Raw genomic sequence first — 18,294 nt, 5'->3', positions numbered from 1 at the left:
GTGTGAGAGATTGAGGGACTTGGGCCGCCTAGCGGGTTGAACAGCCTCCTTAGGCTAGGCCCCACTCTAAGGCCGCAACAGCATTTGCCTTAGAGTGGTAGGCCGCTACAGCATTTCGCATGCTAAGGCTGCCCACTACAGGATTGTTAGTCCGGTGTGTGCATCTAGCTATGCACCCAGGTTATGTGCCCATTTTTTGGATGCAGTCGGGCCTTGTAATCTATGCATCCATGTTAAGCGTCGCCTTAGTGGCCGTTCGCTTTCTTCTGTGCACAAGTAGTACTGTGCGTTTAAGTTTTTTGTGCGCTTATTTTTGGGAGCCTATATAGGCGCCTAGGTGTGTAACGCCTCCGGCCGCCGCTCAGCGCACTGTCTGCCATAATGGCACCTATACCTAAGAAGCCTAAGCGTCTTTCTCTTTCTACTGCTTGTCATATTCGGGCATCTCAGCCAGGAATGTCCGCTAATTTGTGCCAGCGCTGATTGGAGGCTCACGGAGAATTGTCTTCCTCTGATTTCACTAAGCCTGGTTCTTCCCACCGGATGTAGGTCTGGGAAAAGACGACTCAGGTGGGGCACCTTATTTTGGAATTCCCCTATCTGGTTCCTCAGCAGGGAAAGGTAGGTCAGTGAGTACACCTCAGGTATGTCCTGGTCTGGATTCTTCTACTTTTTTCATGGGTAGAATTTTTCCAGGGGATGCAATCCTTTCTTCAGGCACAGTCCTCAGCCCTGTCCAGTGCTCCCAGAGCAAGGATGCAGGTAGGATCCTTGCCTGGACCTTCTGTTAAGCACGAGTATGCCTAGAGCGGCAGCAGAACCTCCAGATAGAGATCCAGATGGCACAGAGGATGTCGTTGATCCTGATACTCTTGAGGATGGTGAAATACCCCCGAATTAAAAACATATAGAACTATGTTATGGTTCTTTCATAGAGATGAACTACCAGCTCTGATTTCTCAGACCTTGAAAATGCTTGGAGTTTTGGGGCAGATTCAATGTCTGAGCCAAAGAGAAATCCCATTTTGGTTTCCTTGCATAAAACCTCTTATTTTTTCCCTGTGATGGAATTTGAGAATTGATTGATCTTGAGTGGGGTGCCCCAGAGCCTAACTTCATAGGGGATCAGGTTTTAGATGGCCTGTACCCTCTGGATCCAGTGGTAAGAAAGAACTTATGTTTTCTGAAGGTAGATACACTTTTGTGTGTAGTCTCCAAGCGGACCACTATTCCCATTGAAGGAGGAGCAGCCTTGAGGGTTGCTCATGATAAAAAGATTGAGACTATCCTTAAGCAAGCATTTGAAGTGGTGGCAATGACCTTGCTGATTGCTTCTTGTTGTTCCTTGGTGGCTCGCTCTTGTTTGTTTCTCTCTCAGGAACTTGATGACTCTGGGGTAAACTCCAGGTCAGTTATGGAACCAGCTGCTGCCTTCTTGGCAGATGCAGGCTGTGATTTGGTCTGCACTTCAGCCAGAGGGGTGGCTTTGATAGTAGCGGCTAGGCATCAGTTATGGTTGAAAAATTAGTTGGCCAATGCAACCTCCAAGGCTAACCTCACCAAATTGCCCTTTAATGGCTCGCTTTTGTTTGGCAGCAAGTTGGAGAAACTAGCAAGTGAGTGGGGTGAATCTCTAGTTCCTCGTTTGCAGGAGGATAAGAAGCAGGTCATGCTAAAGGATCGAAGCATTTTTAACTTATAGAGAAGCGACCTTTCAGAGGACTTGACCTTCAATAAATCTCAGTCCTTTCGTCCCCGACAACCCCAAAGAGGCACAGGCTCGGGTAGTTAAACCTCCCAAACCTCCCAATGAAGGTTTGCTGACCCACCCCCGGGAACAGGAGATAGGGGGATGCCTCTCTCTCTTTTATCACTGAGATTAGAAAGTAGCACATTTAAGACTAATCGGAGAAAATTCTTTTTTACTCAACTCACAATTAAGCTTTGGAATTTGTTGCCAGAGGAAGTGGTTAGTGCAGTTAGTGTAGCTGGGTTCAAAAAAGGTTTGGATAAGTTCTTGCAGGAGAAGTCCATTAACTGCTATTTATCAAGTTTACTTAGCTAATAGCCACTGCTATTAATTGCATCAGTAGCATGGGATCTTCTTGGTGTTTGAGTACTTGCCAGGTTCTTGTGACCTGGTTTGGCCTCTGTTGGAAACAGGATGCTGGGCTTGATGGCCCTTGGTCTGACCAGCATGGCAATTTCTTATGTTCTTATGAGATGGGTGGGTTGAGATCACATCGGATCAGTGGGTCCTGGAGGTGATAAGTTAAGGATATGCGATGGAGTTTCGCAGTATTCCTCGGGACATGTTCATGGAATCTCCCTGCCACTACCCGCAAAAGAAGCAGGCAGTGGAGGGTACATTGGCAAGGCTCCTCATCTGAGGGCTGTGGTTCCAGTGCCCACATCTCAAGAAAATATGGGGTGATATACCATTTATTTCATTGCGCCAAAGAAGGTGGGCTCTTTTCATCCCATCCAGGACCTCAAAGGCATCAACTATCATCTGCAAGTGAAGCATTTTTGCATGGCAACATTGTCCTCGGTGATAATGACCGTTCAGTCGGGGGGAATTTCTGACCTCTCTGGATCTGTCCGAGGCATATCTTCACATTCCCATCTGACTAGAACATCAATGCTTCCTGTGGTTCGCAGTTCTGGGATGCCACTTTCAGTTTCGGGTACTACCCTTTGGTCTGGCCACTGCTCCCGGAGCCTTTTCCAAGGTAATGGTAGTAGTTGCAGCAGAGTTGAGAAAGGATGGAATCCTAGTACACCCGCACTGGGGTGACTGACTGATTTGCGTCAAAGTTGCTGGAAGAGAGCTTCTTGGTAACTCGCAAGGTGATCTCCCTGTTGCGGGAGCTCAGCTGGCTAGTGAACCTGCCCAAGAGCGGTCTTCAACCTGCTCATTCATTGGAATACCTTGAGATTCGGTTCGCTGGCCCAACTCTGTTGATGAACACTCTGCACCCAACCTTGTGGCCTTACCTGTAGGTACTTGGCTTAATGGTAGCAACCCTGGAAGTGGTAGTATGTGCAAGGGCGCATATGTGACCTCTGCAGCACTCCCTGCTGTCTCGGTGGAACCCGCAGTCTCAGGACTATTCAATTTGGCTCCACTTACCAATGGAGGTCTCCTTTCAACTACAGTAATAGCTACAGGAGGATCATCTAAGGAAGGGAGTCTCCCTAGCTCTACCGACCTGGCTAGTACTGACAACGGACGCGGGTCTCCTTGGTTGGGGAGCTCACTGTCAGGAGCTGATAGTGCAAGGACACTGGAATGCAGAAGACTCTCTGGAACATCACTTGGCTGGAAGCCAGGGCAGTCCGGTTAGCATGTATACAGGTCAGTGGCAGGCTGCAAGGTCTTTCCTAAAGAAAAGGAAATTCAGGTAAGTAGTAATTTCTCATTATTCAAATTCTGGGGTCACCTCAGCAAAAAAAAAAAAAAAAGACCCACCCCCCCTCCACTGCTAAACATTTTGTGAAGTAACACAAACCCCTACAAAAAAAAAAAAAAAAAGGCGCTTAGAACCTTGCCATACCACATAACAGCACTGACTCTCAGGACTCAAATAACAGCAATCTTATCAAACTGAAGCAATGCAAATATTACACCAGGCCCTAGAACAATAATAACACCATCTACTGGGATAACAGAACAAGCCAAACTGCTACAAATCCCTACAGAGAAACTACACACCAGCAGCAATTCTGCACCTCAGTTGCACATAGGCAGAATACAGACCGACCCTTATCTAATACAGAAATAAGGGATTACAATTTAGAAATTGAAACATGCAAACAAAACTGACATAGAAAGCCTGAGAAACCAGATTCTGAACAGTGGAAAGCTGAAGAGCAAAATATAAAATGATAAGAAATGCATATACCCAATGATTGCATATTCCAATTGCTAAAATCTCAAAATAATTCTTTTTTTTACCTTTGTTGTATGATTTTTCTAATCATTTGGTCTCCATCTCTTTTTTTCCACTTTCCCCTTGTCAGTCTTTTCCTAATTTTTTCTCCAGGGTCACTCTTTCTATTTAGTCTCTCTCCTATCTTTTTCCCATCCTCTCTCTCATACACACAACAAAGGCTCATGCTTTTTCTCACAGACTATCCAGACTCACATACTCACACCCAGGTTTTAATTTTCACATACAAACACCCAGGATCCCATTCTCACATCTAAACACCCGGGCTCCCGTTCTCACATCTAAACACCCGGGCTCACATTCTCACATACTCACACCAAGGTTTCCATTCTCACATACAAACACCCAGGTACCTATTTTCACATATAAACACCCAGGCTCCCATTTCATACACTCACACCCAGGCTCCCATTCTCACATACACCCAGGCTTCTATTTCATACAATCACACCCAGCCTCCCATTCTCACATTTTAACACCCAGACTCACATCCTCAAACACACATCTAGGCTCCCTGTAAGAATTTGAGAATGACGCCCATTCTCACATACTCACACTCAGGCTCCCATTCTCACACAAATGCACCAGGACTCACCGCCAAACCCCTTCTTCTCCACCACAGAGATGGGCTTCCATGGGGGCCTGCCTTCAGCTGGCGGAAGAACTTTTTCGCCGACACAGGGATGGGCTCCCATGGCAGCCTTGCTTCGGCCAGCGGGACAACATCTTCACTGCCATAGGGATGGGCTCCTATGGTGACCTTGCTTTGGCCGGCAGGGCAACTTCTTCAACCACTGCGATGAATGAGTCAGCGGTGGCCATTCTTCATGCCTTGTTTGGTGTCATACAGCCCTGATTGGGTGGGCCATGGCTATGCTACTGCTACTGCTCATTACATCTCCTGCCTTATCTCTCCCTACACTCCTCCTCATGAACTGCGCTCATCACACAAGTTACTCGTAACTATTCCCTTCTCCTCTATCACCAACTTCAGATTATGTACTTTCTATCTTGCTGCCCCGTACACCTGAAATAGATTTCCTGAGTTAGTGCATCATACCCCCTCTCTGGCGCTCAAGCCAATGAAAGCACATGGATGGGCGTGCGTGACATCACGGCGTACACTTCTCTGCCTAGAGCACCCAAATTGACAGGCGCTCAAGCCAATGAAAGCACATGAACGTGTGTGCGTGATGTCACGGCATACGTCACGCACGCCCGTCCATGTGCTTTCATTGGCTTGAGCGCCCATGCACTACGGGCGTGCGTTCGACTGTCTTCGCCGGCGGGGGCCGCTGGAAGCTGCTTTCGCCGCTGGCTGCCCCTTCCGGAGGATGGCAGAGAAGGCTGAAAGGGCTGAAAAAGAAACAAAAAGTAAGTTGGTTACACTTATTCACATATTTTACATGTCGAGTCACTTCGGGAGGAGGGGATTTTAGGTTTTACATATTTTACATGTCCAGTCACTTCGGGAGGAGGGGATTTTAGATTTTTAGGTTTTCTTTTGGGGGAATGTTTGCCATCTACCCTTACCCCTGCCTCTAACTCAGGGGTAGGGGTAGGCGGTAAATTAGCAGGTTAAACGCGCGGCTAAACTGCAGGTTAAAAAGGCGATAGTCGGGGTGCGCGTTACTGAATGGGGGGAATAGCTAATCCGATCGTTTACATCTCATATACATGCCGCGGGTGGAAGGGGTTACTCGTTGATTTAAAGAGGCGGTAAGAATGGGTTAAAGAGGATAGTGAATCGCGGGTTGGACTAATGCGGCCAAATTGTGAGTAGAAGGCGGGTTAGAAGAAGGGTAACCGCAGCCGCACTTTACTGTATTGACCTGTTAGTTAGCTGGCTAACTTTAGGACATCTCTTTAACTTGACCAGATTTAGCTGGCTAAGTCATCCGGCTGTCTCTGAATATCAGAGTTAGCCGGTTAGCTTAACCAGCTAACTCAACCTAAATACGCCCCTGAGCCATCCTTAACTTATCTGGCTAAATTGTAGTCACCTAATTTATTAGCCAGCTAGAATTTAGCCGGATAAAGGCTGAATATAGCCAAGTAAGTCATTTAAACGGATAATATAAATTTATCCATCTAAATGGGTTTTGAATATGGACCTCCCGCTTTCCATGTTTTTTTCTGTGATTTCTCTGGCTTCTGAATTTATTGCTGTTCTACCATACAGCAGTGTCTTTCCAGAATTATGGCCTGTAGAGTAATGACCAGGAGGGAGGGGACTGCATCAGAGAGTTCCTACATTTAGGTCACTTTCACCCACCTTACCTTCCATTCTTACTATAGAAACCAACCCACAAATTAGGAGGTTGGATTATGCAGAATAACTTGAAATTGGTTGGAAGAGTAATTTAGATTAATTGTTACACATTTATGAAAACAGACAATTTAAGTTCAGGGGGAGCTAAATTAGTTATATCATAGTAGATCCTTCAGATAATTAATTTTAGTTGGTCTGAGCTTTTCCACTTAAGATAACAGGATTCTTTATAGACTACATAGCAGACAGATACAAAAAGCACATAAACTACAAGGATAGATATATTACAGCATATCTCATAATTTCAAGCAAACAGAGCTACAGAAAGGGAATCAGTGTGTAGGTGCTAGATGTCACAAAAAGGAAGCCAGCTGATTAAATTTGTAGGTGAACTGTGGAAAAGGTAGGGACCTTGGTAGGTTTCTGTCTTCATTTCTTTCTACAGGTACCAGGGTCCTAAGAAGAGCAGAAGGATGGCTGGAAACATTGTATCAGCAAAGCTGCTGCCACATTTACTACATATGTCTCTGTTGAGACAGATATCATAATCCACAATGAGGAACTGGTTCAGTGTGACCAATGTTTGCAGGTTGACACACTCAGGAAACAAAAGGTAGAACAGAGAGAGTAGATGGTGAAACTTAAAGGCATCTGCAACAATGAGGCACCTAGCAGACAGTACACCTACCGGACTATATTGATGAAATGCCTCTTAAGGCATCAAAGATAGACAACTCCAATGGAGGGGAAGAAGAAATTTGACTGCAAGATAACAACTTGTTACAGATTACCAAAGCCAGTAGAATCCTCACCCCGACAATACCTTCCTCTCAACTTGAAGAACTGATTAGCAGCCCTGAAAGTAGTGAAACCATCCCAACATGAGAAGAAACCTCAGAGCTCATGAGCCCTGAAGTTTCAGGATCAGTAACCGCTGTGTCTAGGAAATGAAAGATAGTGATGATTGTGATGACTTTTCTGAGGGACATGGAGGCATCCATCTGTTGACCTGACATGCTATACCGGTAAGTGTGCTGTCTGCTAAGTGCCAAGATCCAAGAAATCAGGGAGAGATTGCCAAGAATCATCAAGCCTACTGACTTTTATCCAGTGCTGCTCATCCATGTTGGCACAAATGATATTGCTAGATATCCCTGGAACATATCACAGTGACTTTATGACTCTGGGAGAGAGAGTGAAGCAGAATGGTACACAGGTGGTTTTCTCCTCAATTCTCCAAGTAAACTATAAAGACCGAGGCACAGAATTCTGCAATCTGGAGATGAATGAATAGTTGCATAGTTGGTGTTGATGAGAGCACTGCATCGTCCTGGACCATGGGATGGTGTTCCAAGGGCTGCTGAGCAGAGATGGCATCCAAGGGGTGAATAGATATCCAGAATAGATAAACAAATGTGCTGAGGAGGGCTTTAAACTAGGATCATTGGTGATGGTGAAAAAAGCCCTCGGGTAAGTAAAACATTAAACACTCAAATACAAATTTTGAAAAAGATCAATATCTGGGAAGCTATGTATACAAATGTCCATAGAAAGGAAAATAAAGTCCTGGATCATGAAGCTGATTTGGCTTTAGTGGCTGCATGGAGACATGATACATGGAAAACTATGACTCGGAGTTAGTTATTCCAGGCTACAGTTTAGTCATGAAGAAAGGTGAAGAAGTTTCATTATATATAAAAATAATATTAAAACAAAAGTGCAGGACTTATGGGGTAAGGAGGAGTTACTGTGGGTTAATCTGGAAAGAAAGAATGGAATTTATATTGGTCTGATATACAGTCCAATCAAAGGAGATGGCAGTTTATGCAGTAAGATGTTGCCATGAGGGAGGATTCCCATTTGTTGATCATCTCCTACTATGTTGAGTCACTTAAGGCATACAGTTTTTTGGGAGAACGTGCGAAATTGAGAAGCTGAAGCATGCGGTTTGAGAAGATTGATTCCATGAGAAGCGGTTTGAGAAGATTTTGAGATAAGTTTTCTTATGTATTAAACCTGATGATTATTATGAAGCCTTTAGTTAGGTGAAACAAGGGTCTTTATCAGGGATTTAGGGGTTGAAGATTTATGAATAACAGATAAGTGATATTAATTATCAAATAGGTTAGAAATTATTAATTCCTTTTAGCTAAGACAAATAGAATGTTGTTGGAAATTTCTCTTTGGCTACCTGTCTATTTTAAATCTTTATAATTAAGTTTAATAAAATTATTTAGGGAAAACTGTGAATTGGTCTATAGTGATGAGCTAAAGGACATTGGCACAATTTCCAGTACTTCCTTTCTTCCTAGAGCAGTGTAAACTTTTGAGCAAACTGGTTTCTCACCTTCACTGTCTAACACATTTTTAAAAGTAATTTAGGTGAATTTAAGAACACTATGTATGTGTGTGTGTGTATATATATATATATATATATATATATATATATGGATGTTGGATGTTATTGAGACATCCCAGCTACTGTGTCTTCTAGAAGCTGGAAAATCTGGATTCTCTATGGGGAGGACTGTTCCATCAACTGGTAATGGAACCCTCACGGGAAGGGGCGATACTGGACCTGATACTAGTGCTCACAGTGTTTCTGATGTCATAATGGATGATGATCTGTGATCCAGTGATCGCCAGATGGTACAGTTCAGTATTAGGGTGCAGGTGGTAATTGTTAATTCTAAAGCAAGGGTCCTAGACTTCAGCAAAACTAATTAGCAGGCCAATTCAAGTGCGGGAGAGCCGGCACTCCATGTTCAGCGATCACTCTTCCGACACGTGCCCAGGCACCTTTCCTGGGCGCGAGATTCTCTATTTAAATGAGGCCGCTCGCTAATAGGGAGGCACTAGGGACAATAGAGCATCCCTAGCGCCTCCTTATTAGCGTTAGGGATGGCTGTCAGCAGGTCCGACAACCGACACTCAATTTTACCGGCATTGGTTTTCGAACCCGCTGACAGACATGGGTTCAGAAAATGGACACTGGCAAAATTGAGCATCCATTTTCTAACCCGCCAACCAGTGGGCAGATTTTTTTTTTTTAGTTTTTGGTTCCTCCGGCTTAATATCGCTAGGATATTAAGTTGGAGGGTGTACAGAAAAGCAGTATTTTCTGTTTTTCTGTACACTTTTCATGGTTGCTTAGAACTTAACGCCTGCCCTTGGGCAGGCATTAATTTCTGAGAGTAAAATGTGCGGCTTCCGCCACATATTTTACATTCTGTATTCCGGACGACTAACTAATAGGCTCATCAACATGCATTTGCATGTGATGAGTGCTATTAGTTTCAGAGGGTTGGCTGCGTGTTTCCCTTATGGAGTAATAGACGCCGGTGGGAAATGTGCGGCTAATCATATGTTAAACGGTGCGCTCGGGTGTGCGCACTGTTCTGTATTGGCTTGTTTGTTAACATGGGGGAGAACCTCAAGGAGTTGTTAGCTGGATGAGAAAATCCAGAGGAAGTAAAAGAATAGTGGTCAAAACTAAAAAGGAGATATTTTAACGGCAACTAAACATTTTGTTAGGAAAGTAAATAAAAAAAAGAGGCTGCAATGGTTTTCTAAAAAAGTAGCTGAAAAGGTAAAGAAAGGTTAGCATTCATAAATTACAAGAGATTGCAGAAAGAGAAGGGCAGGAAACAATATCTGGGAACACTATGAGATGGAAAGTGAAGATTCAAATGGAATTAAAGATAGCAAATAAGGTAAAACAGGAGAGATACGTTAGTAATAGGAGAAAGTTCAAAGTCGGCATTATGAGACTCAGAGGTAAATGGGAGGAATATGTAGAGATTGATTAGTTAAAAGCAGAATTGCTTAATAGATATTTGTTTTGTGTTCACTGAGGAAAGACCAGGATTAGGACCATAGAAAACGAACACAAATAGGAGTGTAAGTGATTTAAACCTCAATGATTGTCAGATGATGTGTTCATGAAGAGCCAGATAAACTAAAAGTAGGTAAAGTGATGGTGCCAGATAGAATACATCCAAGGATTTTAAGTGAATTTAGAGAAGTTCTGGCAGCTTTGCTGACTGGCATTTTCAATGTTTCTTTAGTGTCTAGAGTAGTTTCAGAGGACTGGAGACAGGTAGAAGTGGTTCATCTTCACAAAAGTGGAAGTAAGAAGAAGGCTGCGAACTACAGGCTCATTAGTCTGATCTCTGTGGTGATTAAATCAATAGAATTGCAGCTAAAAGAAATGATATACAGTTTCTGGAATCCAGTGGATTACAAGATCTGAGGCAGCATGGTTTTACCAGAGGTAGGTCTTGTCGGACAAATCTGAACAATTTATTTAACTGGGTGACTAGAGAGTTGCATCAGGAGAGAAAGTTGGATGTAGTATATTTGGATTTCAGTAAGGCCATTGACATGGTTTTGCAAGGGTGACTTATAAATAAAATGAGCACTGATAAGGTTAGAAACTGTTTTGAGTGGCAAGTGACAAAGGGCGCAGTGGTAAATGGAATTCACTCCAAGAAGAAGGGCATTACAAATTATGTACCATAGGGATCGGTCCTTGCACAATTTTTTTTGTTTGTTTTTTTTTTTTATAACATTTTCTTAAGTGATGTTGCAGGAGGACTATCTGGAAAGGTTTATCATTTTGTGGATGATACCAAAATCTGCAACAGTATATATACCCAGGAAGCTGTGGAAAATATGAGGGTGAATCTAGCAAAGCTTGAGGAATGATCAAGCTTTGCTAGAATGATCTGGAGCAGGGGCGGCCAACTCCAGTTATAGAGAGCCAGAAACAGGCCAGGTTTTCAGGATATCCACAATGGATATTGTTGAGATAGATTTGTATACAATGAAGGTAATGCATGCAAATCTATTTCATGCATATTCATTGTGGCTCTCAAATTGGAGTTGGCCACCTCTGTTCTAGTTTCTGGCAGCTAAGATTTAATGCTAAAAAATGCAGGGTCAAGTGTTTGGGCTGCAAAAACCCAAAGGAGGATACAGTATAGTGGGTGAAATTCTATGCACAAAACTAAGAACATAAGAACAAAAGAAAATGCCATACTGGGTCAGACCAAGGGTCCATCAAGCCCAGCATCCTGTTTCCAACAGTGGCCAATCCAGGCCATAAGAACCTGGCAAGTACCCAAAACCTAAGTCTATTCCATGTTACCATTGCTAATGGCAGTGGCTATTCTCTAAGTGAACTTAATAGCAGGTAATGGATTTCTCCTCCCAAGAACTTATCCAATCCTTTTTTAAACACAGCTATACTAACTGCACTAACCACATCCTCTGGCAACAAATTCCAGAGTTTAATTGTGCGTTGAGTGAAAAAGAACTTTCTCCGATTAGTTTTAAATGTGCCACATGCTAACTTCATGGAGTGCCCCCTAGTCTTTCTATTATCTGAAAGAGTAAATAACCGATTCACATCTACCCATTCTAGACCTCTCATGATTTTAAACACCTCTATCATATCCCCCGTCAGCCGTCTCTTCTCTAAGCTGAACAGCCCTAACCTCTTTAGTCTTTCCTCATAGGGGAGCTGTTCCATGCCCTTTATCATTTTGGTAGCCCTTCTCTGTACCTTGTCCATCGCAATTATATCTTTTTTGAGATGCGGCGACCAGAATTGTACACAGTATTCAAGGTGCGGTCTCACCATGGAGCGATGCAGAGGCATTATGACATTTTCCGTTTTATTCACCATTCCCTTTCTAATAATTCCCAACATTCTGTTTGCTTTTTTGACTGCCGCAGCACACTGAACCGACTATTTCAATGTGTTATCCACTATGACGCCTAGATCTCTTTCTTAGGTTGTAGCACCTAATATGGAACCACCAGATATGATCTGGTGGTCATATCTGATAATCTCAAAGTGGCCAAACAGGAGGATAAGGCAACAGCAAAAGCCAGAAAGAGGCTTGAGTGCATAGGGAGAGGAGTGGTCAGAAGGAAAAAAAAGAGGTTATATTACCCCTGTATAAGCCCCTGGTGAGACCTCATTTGGAATTCTGTGTACAATTCTGGATACCTCACCTTCAAAAGGATATAAACCAGATGAAGTCAGCCCAGAAGGTTGCTTCTAAAATGGTCAGTTTTCTTTGTTGTAAAGCTTATAGGGACAGATTAAAGATCTAAACATGTATACCTTAGAGGAAAGGTGGTGTAGGGGAGCTATGATAGACATTTAAATATCTCCAAGGTATCAATGCATAGGAGAAGAGACTCATTTAAAAGAAAGGAGGCTCTGGGATCATGGGAAGAGGATGAAAATGGATAGATTCAGGAGTAATCTAAAGAAATATTTCTTTATTGAAAGGATGGTAGATGCATGGAACAGCCTCCCAGTGGAGGTGGTCAAGACGACACTATCCAAATTCAGGAAAGCATGGGACAAGTACAGGGGATCTCTGAGGGAGTGGTAGGGATTGTAGTGGATGGGCAGACTAGATAGACCATATGATATATTTTGCCATCATTATTTCTGTCAGAACATTCCTTTGGAAAGAAACAGTTTGGCCTCAGTGGGGCAGAATAATCAAGAATCAAGCAAAGAGCAGAAATAATTTTCTTCCTCAGCTCAGGTCAAATGAGATAGCTTCAGATTCATCCCAGACAAGATTTTCTATGAAAGCAAAATTTGTATTCCTTCAGAAGTGCCCTTCTTTGTGAGCAAGGATCCTCTCTGCTATCTCCTGCTTTCTTGAATTCTGTTACTTTTTGTCTCTACAGTTCCATTGCATTGAGCCTCCTCCCTTTCCATGAAGAAATATTTCTGATGTTTGCCCTTAGTCCAGGAACAATATTATTTGTTATTGTTTTTCTCTTGAGTAACTAGAAGCTCTTATTCGGTTGTGTCCAAAAAGTACGTTTTATAATGATGGCAGTTACATAATAATAAATTAAGAAGTTCTGCGTTAAATTGTATATTATTTAAAAATGTGTATGATTTTGGGTTTTTAACTTTTTCAAACTGTATTCAAATGTTTTAAATATTAACACCTAATCAATCTCTATAAAACAGTGGTGAAATGAAATGGTATGGCAATTGTTGTAATGCGAAACTTATTCATTCTATCAGTGTAAACTTCTTGGGATTAATCAGTGTTTAAATGTGTGTATGTATTGCCAAATGTCTCTCCAAGGAAGTGACCAAACCTGTCATACAGTGTTGGAACCTTTAGTTATATAACTAGCTGTGTTATGAAAATATTCACACAGTCTTGGTTTGCGTTTTGTTGTGTACTTAGAAAAGTTTGTTACACATAATTTTAAGGTAAGATATTGCATATCTGTGGCATATTATATATACTTACTTCACAGACTAAATCTGAAATACTTACTGCAGACTGTTGAAAATTGGCAATCATGCACAGGGGCGCTATGACTGCTTGCTAGAAATGCTATTTCAGTGAGTAGGAACGTTCTGCTGTTTTTTCGTGACTGTACATGCAGCTTCTCATTACTTTTTATGTGGAGGGAAATGCCAGATACCTGTGTTTTCCTAACCATTATATCAGATGGCTTGACATGGCTTACGTTTGTGAATACTGGTCAGAGATTCTTCTCATTGGAATTTTCACTTAAGCGAGTAATGGAGAATTCAGCAAGTGTGTTTGAAAAAGTTACTTAAAATGAAAGATTACTTCAAAAGTCACATTACCTGTCTTACCTCCACAACATAGCTAAGCATGTGTTTGAAGTGTTGACCTGTTTTCCTGTTTAACCAACTCTACTCCCACCACTGCTATAGCTTAGAATTCAGAAAACACCTATGGTAACAGTAGTTTTGCAAATGCTCAAAGATTTGTATCAAATGATTCTTAAATCTCTGCGCAGATGCAAATACATTTGAGTGGTGTACTTTTTTATTAAATGTATATACCTCCTATGTCAAATGTTGCTTAAAATGTTTTTAGATTTTTAGCTTTCTGACTTGCCATGAGAATATGGGAAATTGCCTTACCCCATGCTAAGACATTCCGCAGTATTAGTAGAATGCACAGTAACATAGTAGATGATGATGGAAATAGGTCATTCAGTCCGCCTAGTTACTCCAGTCTACATCGCTAAGGATATATCCTAGCTGTCAGCCACAGAAGTCCGACCACTTTTAGGATATTGCTACGTATCCAAGTGATATCTACCTGTGTACTTGATGATTATAGCAAAGCAGTTTTCATTCAAGTCAGTGACAATACAGTCAGCCCCTAGCTACATTTAAATGGAGCTGCAGAAGTGGTGTGCAAGCTTAGTAAATTAGATTTCTACAATCTGCTCACATACACAAAACATGCATAACAGGATTTAAATGCAAGCATTAACATATCAAATGAGTTGCCTGAAAACTAGGCAACACCTTGCATAGCGAAGCCTCGCACAACATGAGAACCATACGTAGACTATAAAACTATTTTAGCCCTGCCATGAGGTGTTAAAGAGGTCCTGGCTTATAATAAGAAAGTAAGTTTCGCATTGCAGACAGGCTCTGTGGTGTCTGTCTGATACAATATTATTCTTTAATTCTGCACTGGTCTTTTTTTGGGTTTTTTTTATGGCTTCATTTTCTGTAAATAAATAAATAAAATGGATTTCCATCTCAGAGTTAAATTCGGCTGTTACAGTTGTTGCTTATAACTTTGTAAGCGTGGGCAGCTCTAGGATGAGAGATGTGCTGATTTGTGGATCGTGATGCAGAGTGACAGGACCCAATCCTCCTCCATGGTCAGTTTTATCTGATTAGTAAATCCAAACGGAGATTGCTATCCAAACCAAGCTTCTCCTAATAATATCCTCGATAGTGTCCTACATTTTTGGATCATTGTTGGCCCATTCCAAAAATTAGCCATCCATTTGTCATCCATTTGTCATGCCATTGGCCATGGTGCTGAGCCAAGCTATTTGACTATAGTATTTTGTAGCGTGCCATATAAATTTTGAAATAATAAAGTACATTTTATCCTCAGCCTTTTTGTATGGGGCATGAACATGCACACATCTCTACAAAGAAATATAAATATGTATGTATAAGTGCAGTGCATGTAGACTAATGTACCTGGTTTCTCCTTTATCATCTCCCCCTGCACAGGATGAAAGACACTAGCCGTAAGAACAACGTCTTTGCACAGTTTCGAAAGAATGAGCGAGACAAACAGAAGCTGATCGAAACTGTGGCGAAACAGCTCCGCAGCCTAATTAACAGCCAGCAGTTGTGAGAGTGACCGCCCGCAATGCTACAGCTTTGGACTGGAAAATACTGGACAGTACAACCTTCATGCACTGCACTTACAAAGCAAGAGTGGACATGGACTTTTGTTCTATAGTTCAAAGAAAATGACTTTTTTTATTTCTCTCTCTCTCTCTCTATATATATATATATATATATACACACATATCCATATACATCTATATATCTATCTAGATATATCTATATCTTTGTATAGATGTGTGTATGTATATATATAGAGAGAGAGAGGGAGAGAGAGAGAGATAGTATTCATAAAGTCTGCCTTGGGACTTGTGCCTGAATGTCAGTAGCCAAGATTGTTGCCAGTCAGTCTCTGTGCATCCAATTAGTACCTGTATGTACTGGTAATGGATAACTACGGGAGTTTTTTTTTTGTTTTTTTTAGGCAAGGAGGGAAAAGGCTATTTGTTTTGCTTGCTTTTTATCTTTTTGCACTGGTATTTTTAATTTTATCAGCACATAGAAACATGGGAAAACAAAAAATGGCCCAGTTCAGATCTGCCAGAGCTAGCATATATCTTCCGACAGAGAAGAGATATCTATAGGAAAGCTGAGTCTTCTGTTATCATTAAATGATTTATTGAGCTTATACGATAGCTTTACGCAGGAATTCAGTATACTTGTGTCATGTTTTAATGCCTAGGTACGGGTGCAAAGCTCTTTGATGTGTAATACTCAGTACGCCCTTGGGAAAGAAAAGGAAACATTTTGAAAAAAATATTGTATTAACTTGTATAATGTGGGTGCTTTGCCTCTAACTGAACTCTGATCCCCTTCTTCCTCCACCACTGTGTCCTATCAGGAAAGATTTTGCAGTTTTAGAGGGAGAGGGAAATTCCAGTGGTAATAACTTTTTTCTTCTGTGGAGTGCGTAGTGACATGCAATAAGCAAGACACCGCAGGCTAAGCAATTTGCATGTTGAAGTGCTGCTTTATCACGGAAGATAACGGATCAGCAGGGACTATTTCATTGAATACATGAGCCAAAGAACTGTATCACTAACAAATTTATTTTTTTCCTGGAAAATAAAGGGATTTAAAATAGAGATTGATATACAGTGCACGTTAACATTAATACTGACTTCCCAGCGCTCACCTTTGTGTGGGGAGGCCTTGATTTTGGAAATCTGAGCCAGTCTGATACTACGCCTGGGTTGGTGGTGCACAGAGATGATCTTTCCATTGCACGATCGCATTTCTGGCGCCTTTCGCTTTCTAGTACATGCTGTGCGAGAGGAAGCTTGATGCTGCGGCTCACCTACAGTCCTGGCACTCCCCCAAATTAACCTGCCTCATATGCCAAGCTGTATGGGATGGCAGAAAGACTATGTTGTGACTGCTGAGAGAGGGGAAGGATTATGATGAAGTAGAATAATCAGAGGAAGGAAATAAACAGGCAGCCTGCAGCAAGGAAGATCTCCTCTTAAACCTGCTAGTCCTTGGTTTTGTGCCATAAGGTTGCAAGTTCAAATCTCCAGAATCACAAGTTGGAGGTAAAGGTAATAGTCTGATGGAATGCTGCAGCAACTATTCTGCCCTCCCAATATGTCGGCAAATGAACCCAGCTTTTACAGAAAAACATGAAAATGCATTAACCTACTGTGCAACCTACCACACCCGCACTTGCCCCGCCCTTTTTTTTTTTTTTTGGTAGAATGAGCTAAAAGAAAAGCTATGCGCTAGACAGAGTTCCTTCAGGCCTGCTAAATAGTGTGTGGGAAGTGGGTGTGGGGCATGGGGGATGGGAGGGATATAAGTCAAGCACTAACACAATAGGAGAAATTGTTCAGTTCACTTTGTTGCCGGAAGTAGCAACAAACACTTTGATATTATTTTCCATTGCTGAGACATGCCGCTGCAAAGCCTGAGAGCGACGTGACAGCTGCTGACATCTCTTGTCTTTATTAGTGGGAGGGAAAGACTGTCACTGGGGAATCATTTCTCACTTGCTAACTTTGCTGCTGGGTGGGGTTAAGTTTTGACACTGATGATTTTCTTTCTTTCTTTCTTTCTTTGACCGACAGGAGCAAAAGCAGCAAATACTAGGGCGCTGTCAGCTCTGCATTTCAGCTGCTTTGTAAATGAAGGGTCAGCGCCAGCTAGGTATGAACTAGGGGAAGCAGCAAACAAATCAAGCTGGTGGCAGCCCAGAAACATTAAAATTCTCAGCTATTTTTGGGTGACGCATCCTTCGGTGAGATTTGATTTAGCCTTTGTATAGAAATACCAGCACGGCCCTAGACACTTGGAAGATCGATGTATGAGCGTGGCCTTCAAACCTCTGGAATCTGTTTCTTGAATCTAGTTTTGCCTTGGTTACTCTTGCCCTTTGCCTCTTTCTTAAGTCTTCATCGCATAGGCAGACGAAGATTGCCAATGGGCAAGTCACTGATTATGTGACCAGTGTGTGATTTTTAATGAACCACAACTAATTCAGAAGCGGTTAAGCAACAAAGCAAATGCTAAAATTGAAAATGAAAAACACCAATTTTTTTTTTTTTTCAAAATAAATGTAAACAGGACATCAGTGGCAAAAAGGCTTGCTTACCGCATGGAGTGTCGTGGACTTAACCCAGAAAGATAATGCAGTTGAAATATTGAGGCAGTGCTTTTGTCTTCTGCTTGCTTGGTCTATGCCTGAGTACTCCCCAGTTATTCCTAGATTTTAGAATATCTTCTGTTTGATAATAAACATACAGCACTCCTTTGAAATACGATCTGGCAACTCTATATACCCATATATCTACAGGAAGCATTTAAAAAGTAAAAACACAAATAGAAAAAGTTAAACTTAAATATGAAATTAAAGTTACACTGTGAATCTGGATGTTGTGAAT

General features: G+C 41.9%; 1 protein-coding gene across 1 annotated transcript in view; it reads left to right on the top strand.

Annotated features, from left to right (window-relative positions):
* EXOC6B (exocyst complex component 6B) overlaps nucleotides 1-16,509 on the top strand; it is a 1,306,513-nt gene extending 1,290,004 nt beyond the window's left edge. The window contains 1 exon segment of the mRNA XM_029594539.1: nucleotides 15,299-16,509. Within this exon segment, the coding sequence (XP_029450399.1) occupies nucleotides 15,299-15,425 (127 nt within the window). The 3' untranslated portion in view covers nucleotides 15,426-16,509.
* The last annotated feature ends 1,785 nt before the right edge of the window (nucleotides 16,510-18,294 follow it).

This window comes from Rhinatrema bivittatum, chromosome 1 (assembly GCF_901001135.1).
Source record: "Rhinatrema bivittatum chromosome 1, aRhiBiv1.1, whole genome shotgun sequence".
Taxonomy (NCBI): Eukaryota; Metazoa; Chordata; class Amphibia; order Gymnophiona; family Rhinatrematidae; genus Rhinatrema; species Rhinatrema bivittatum.
This window is presented reverse-complemented; position numbering and strand designations above follow the sequence as displayed.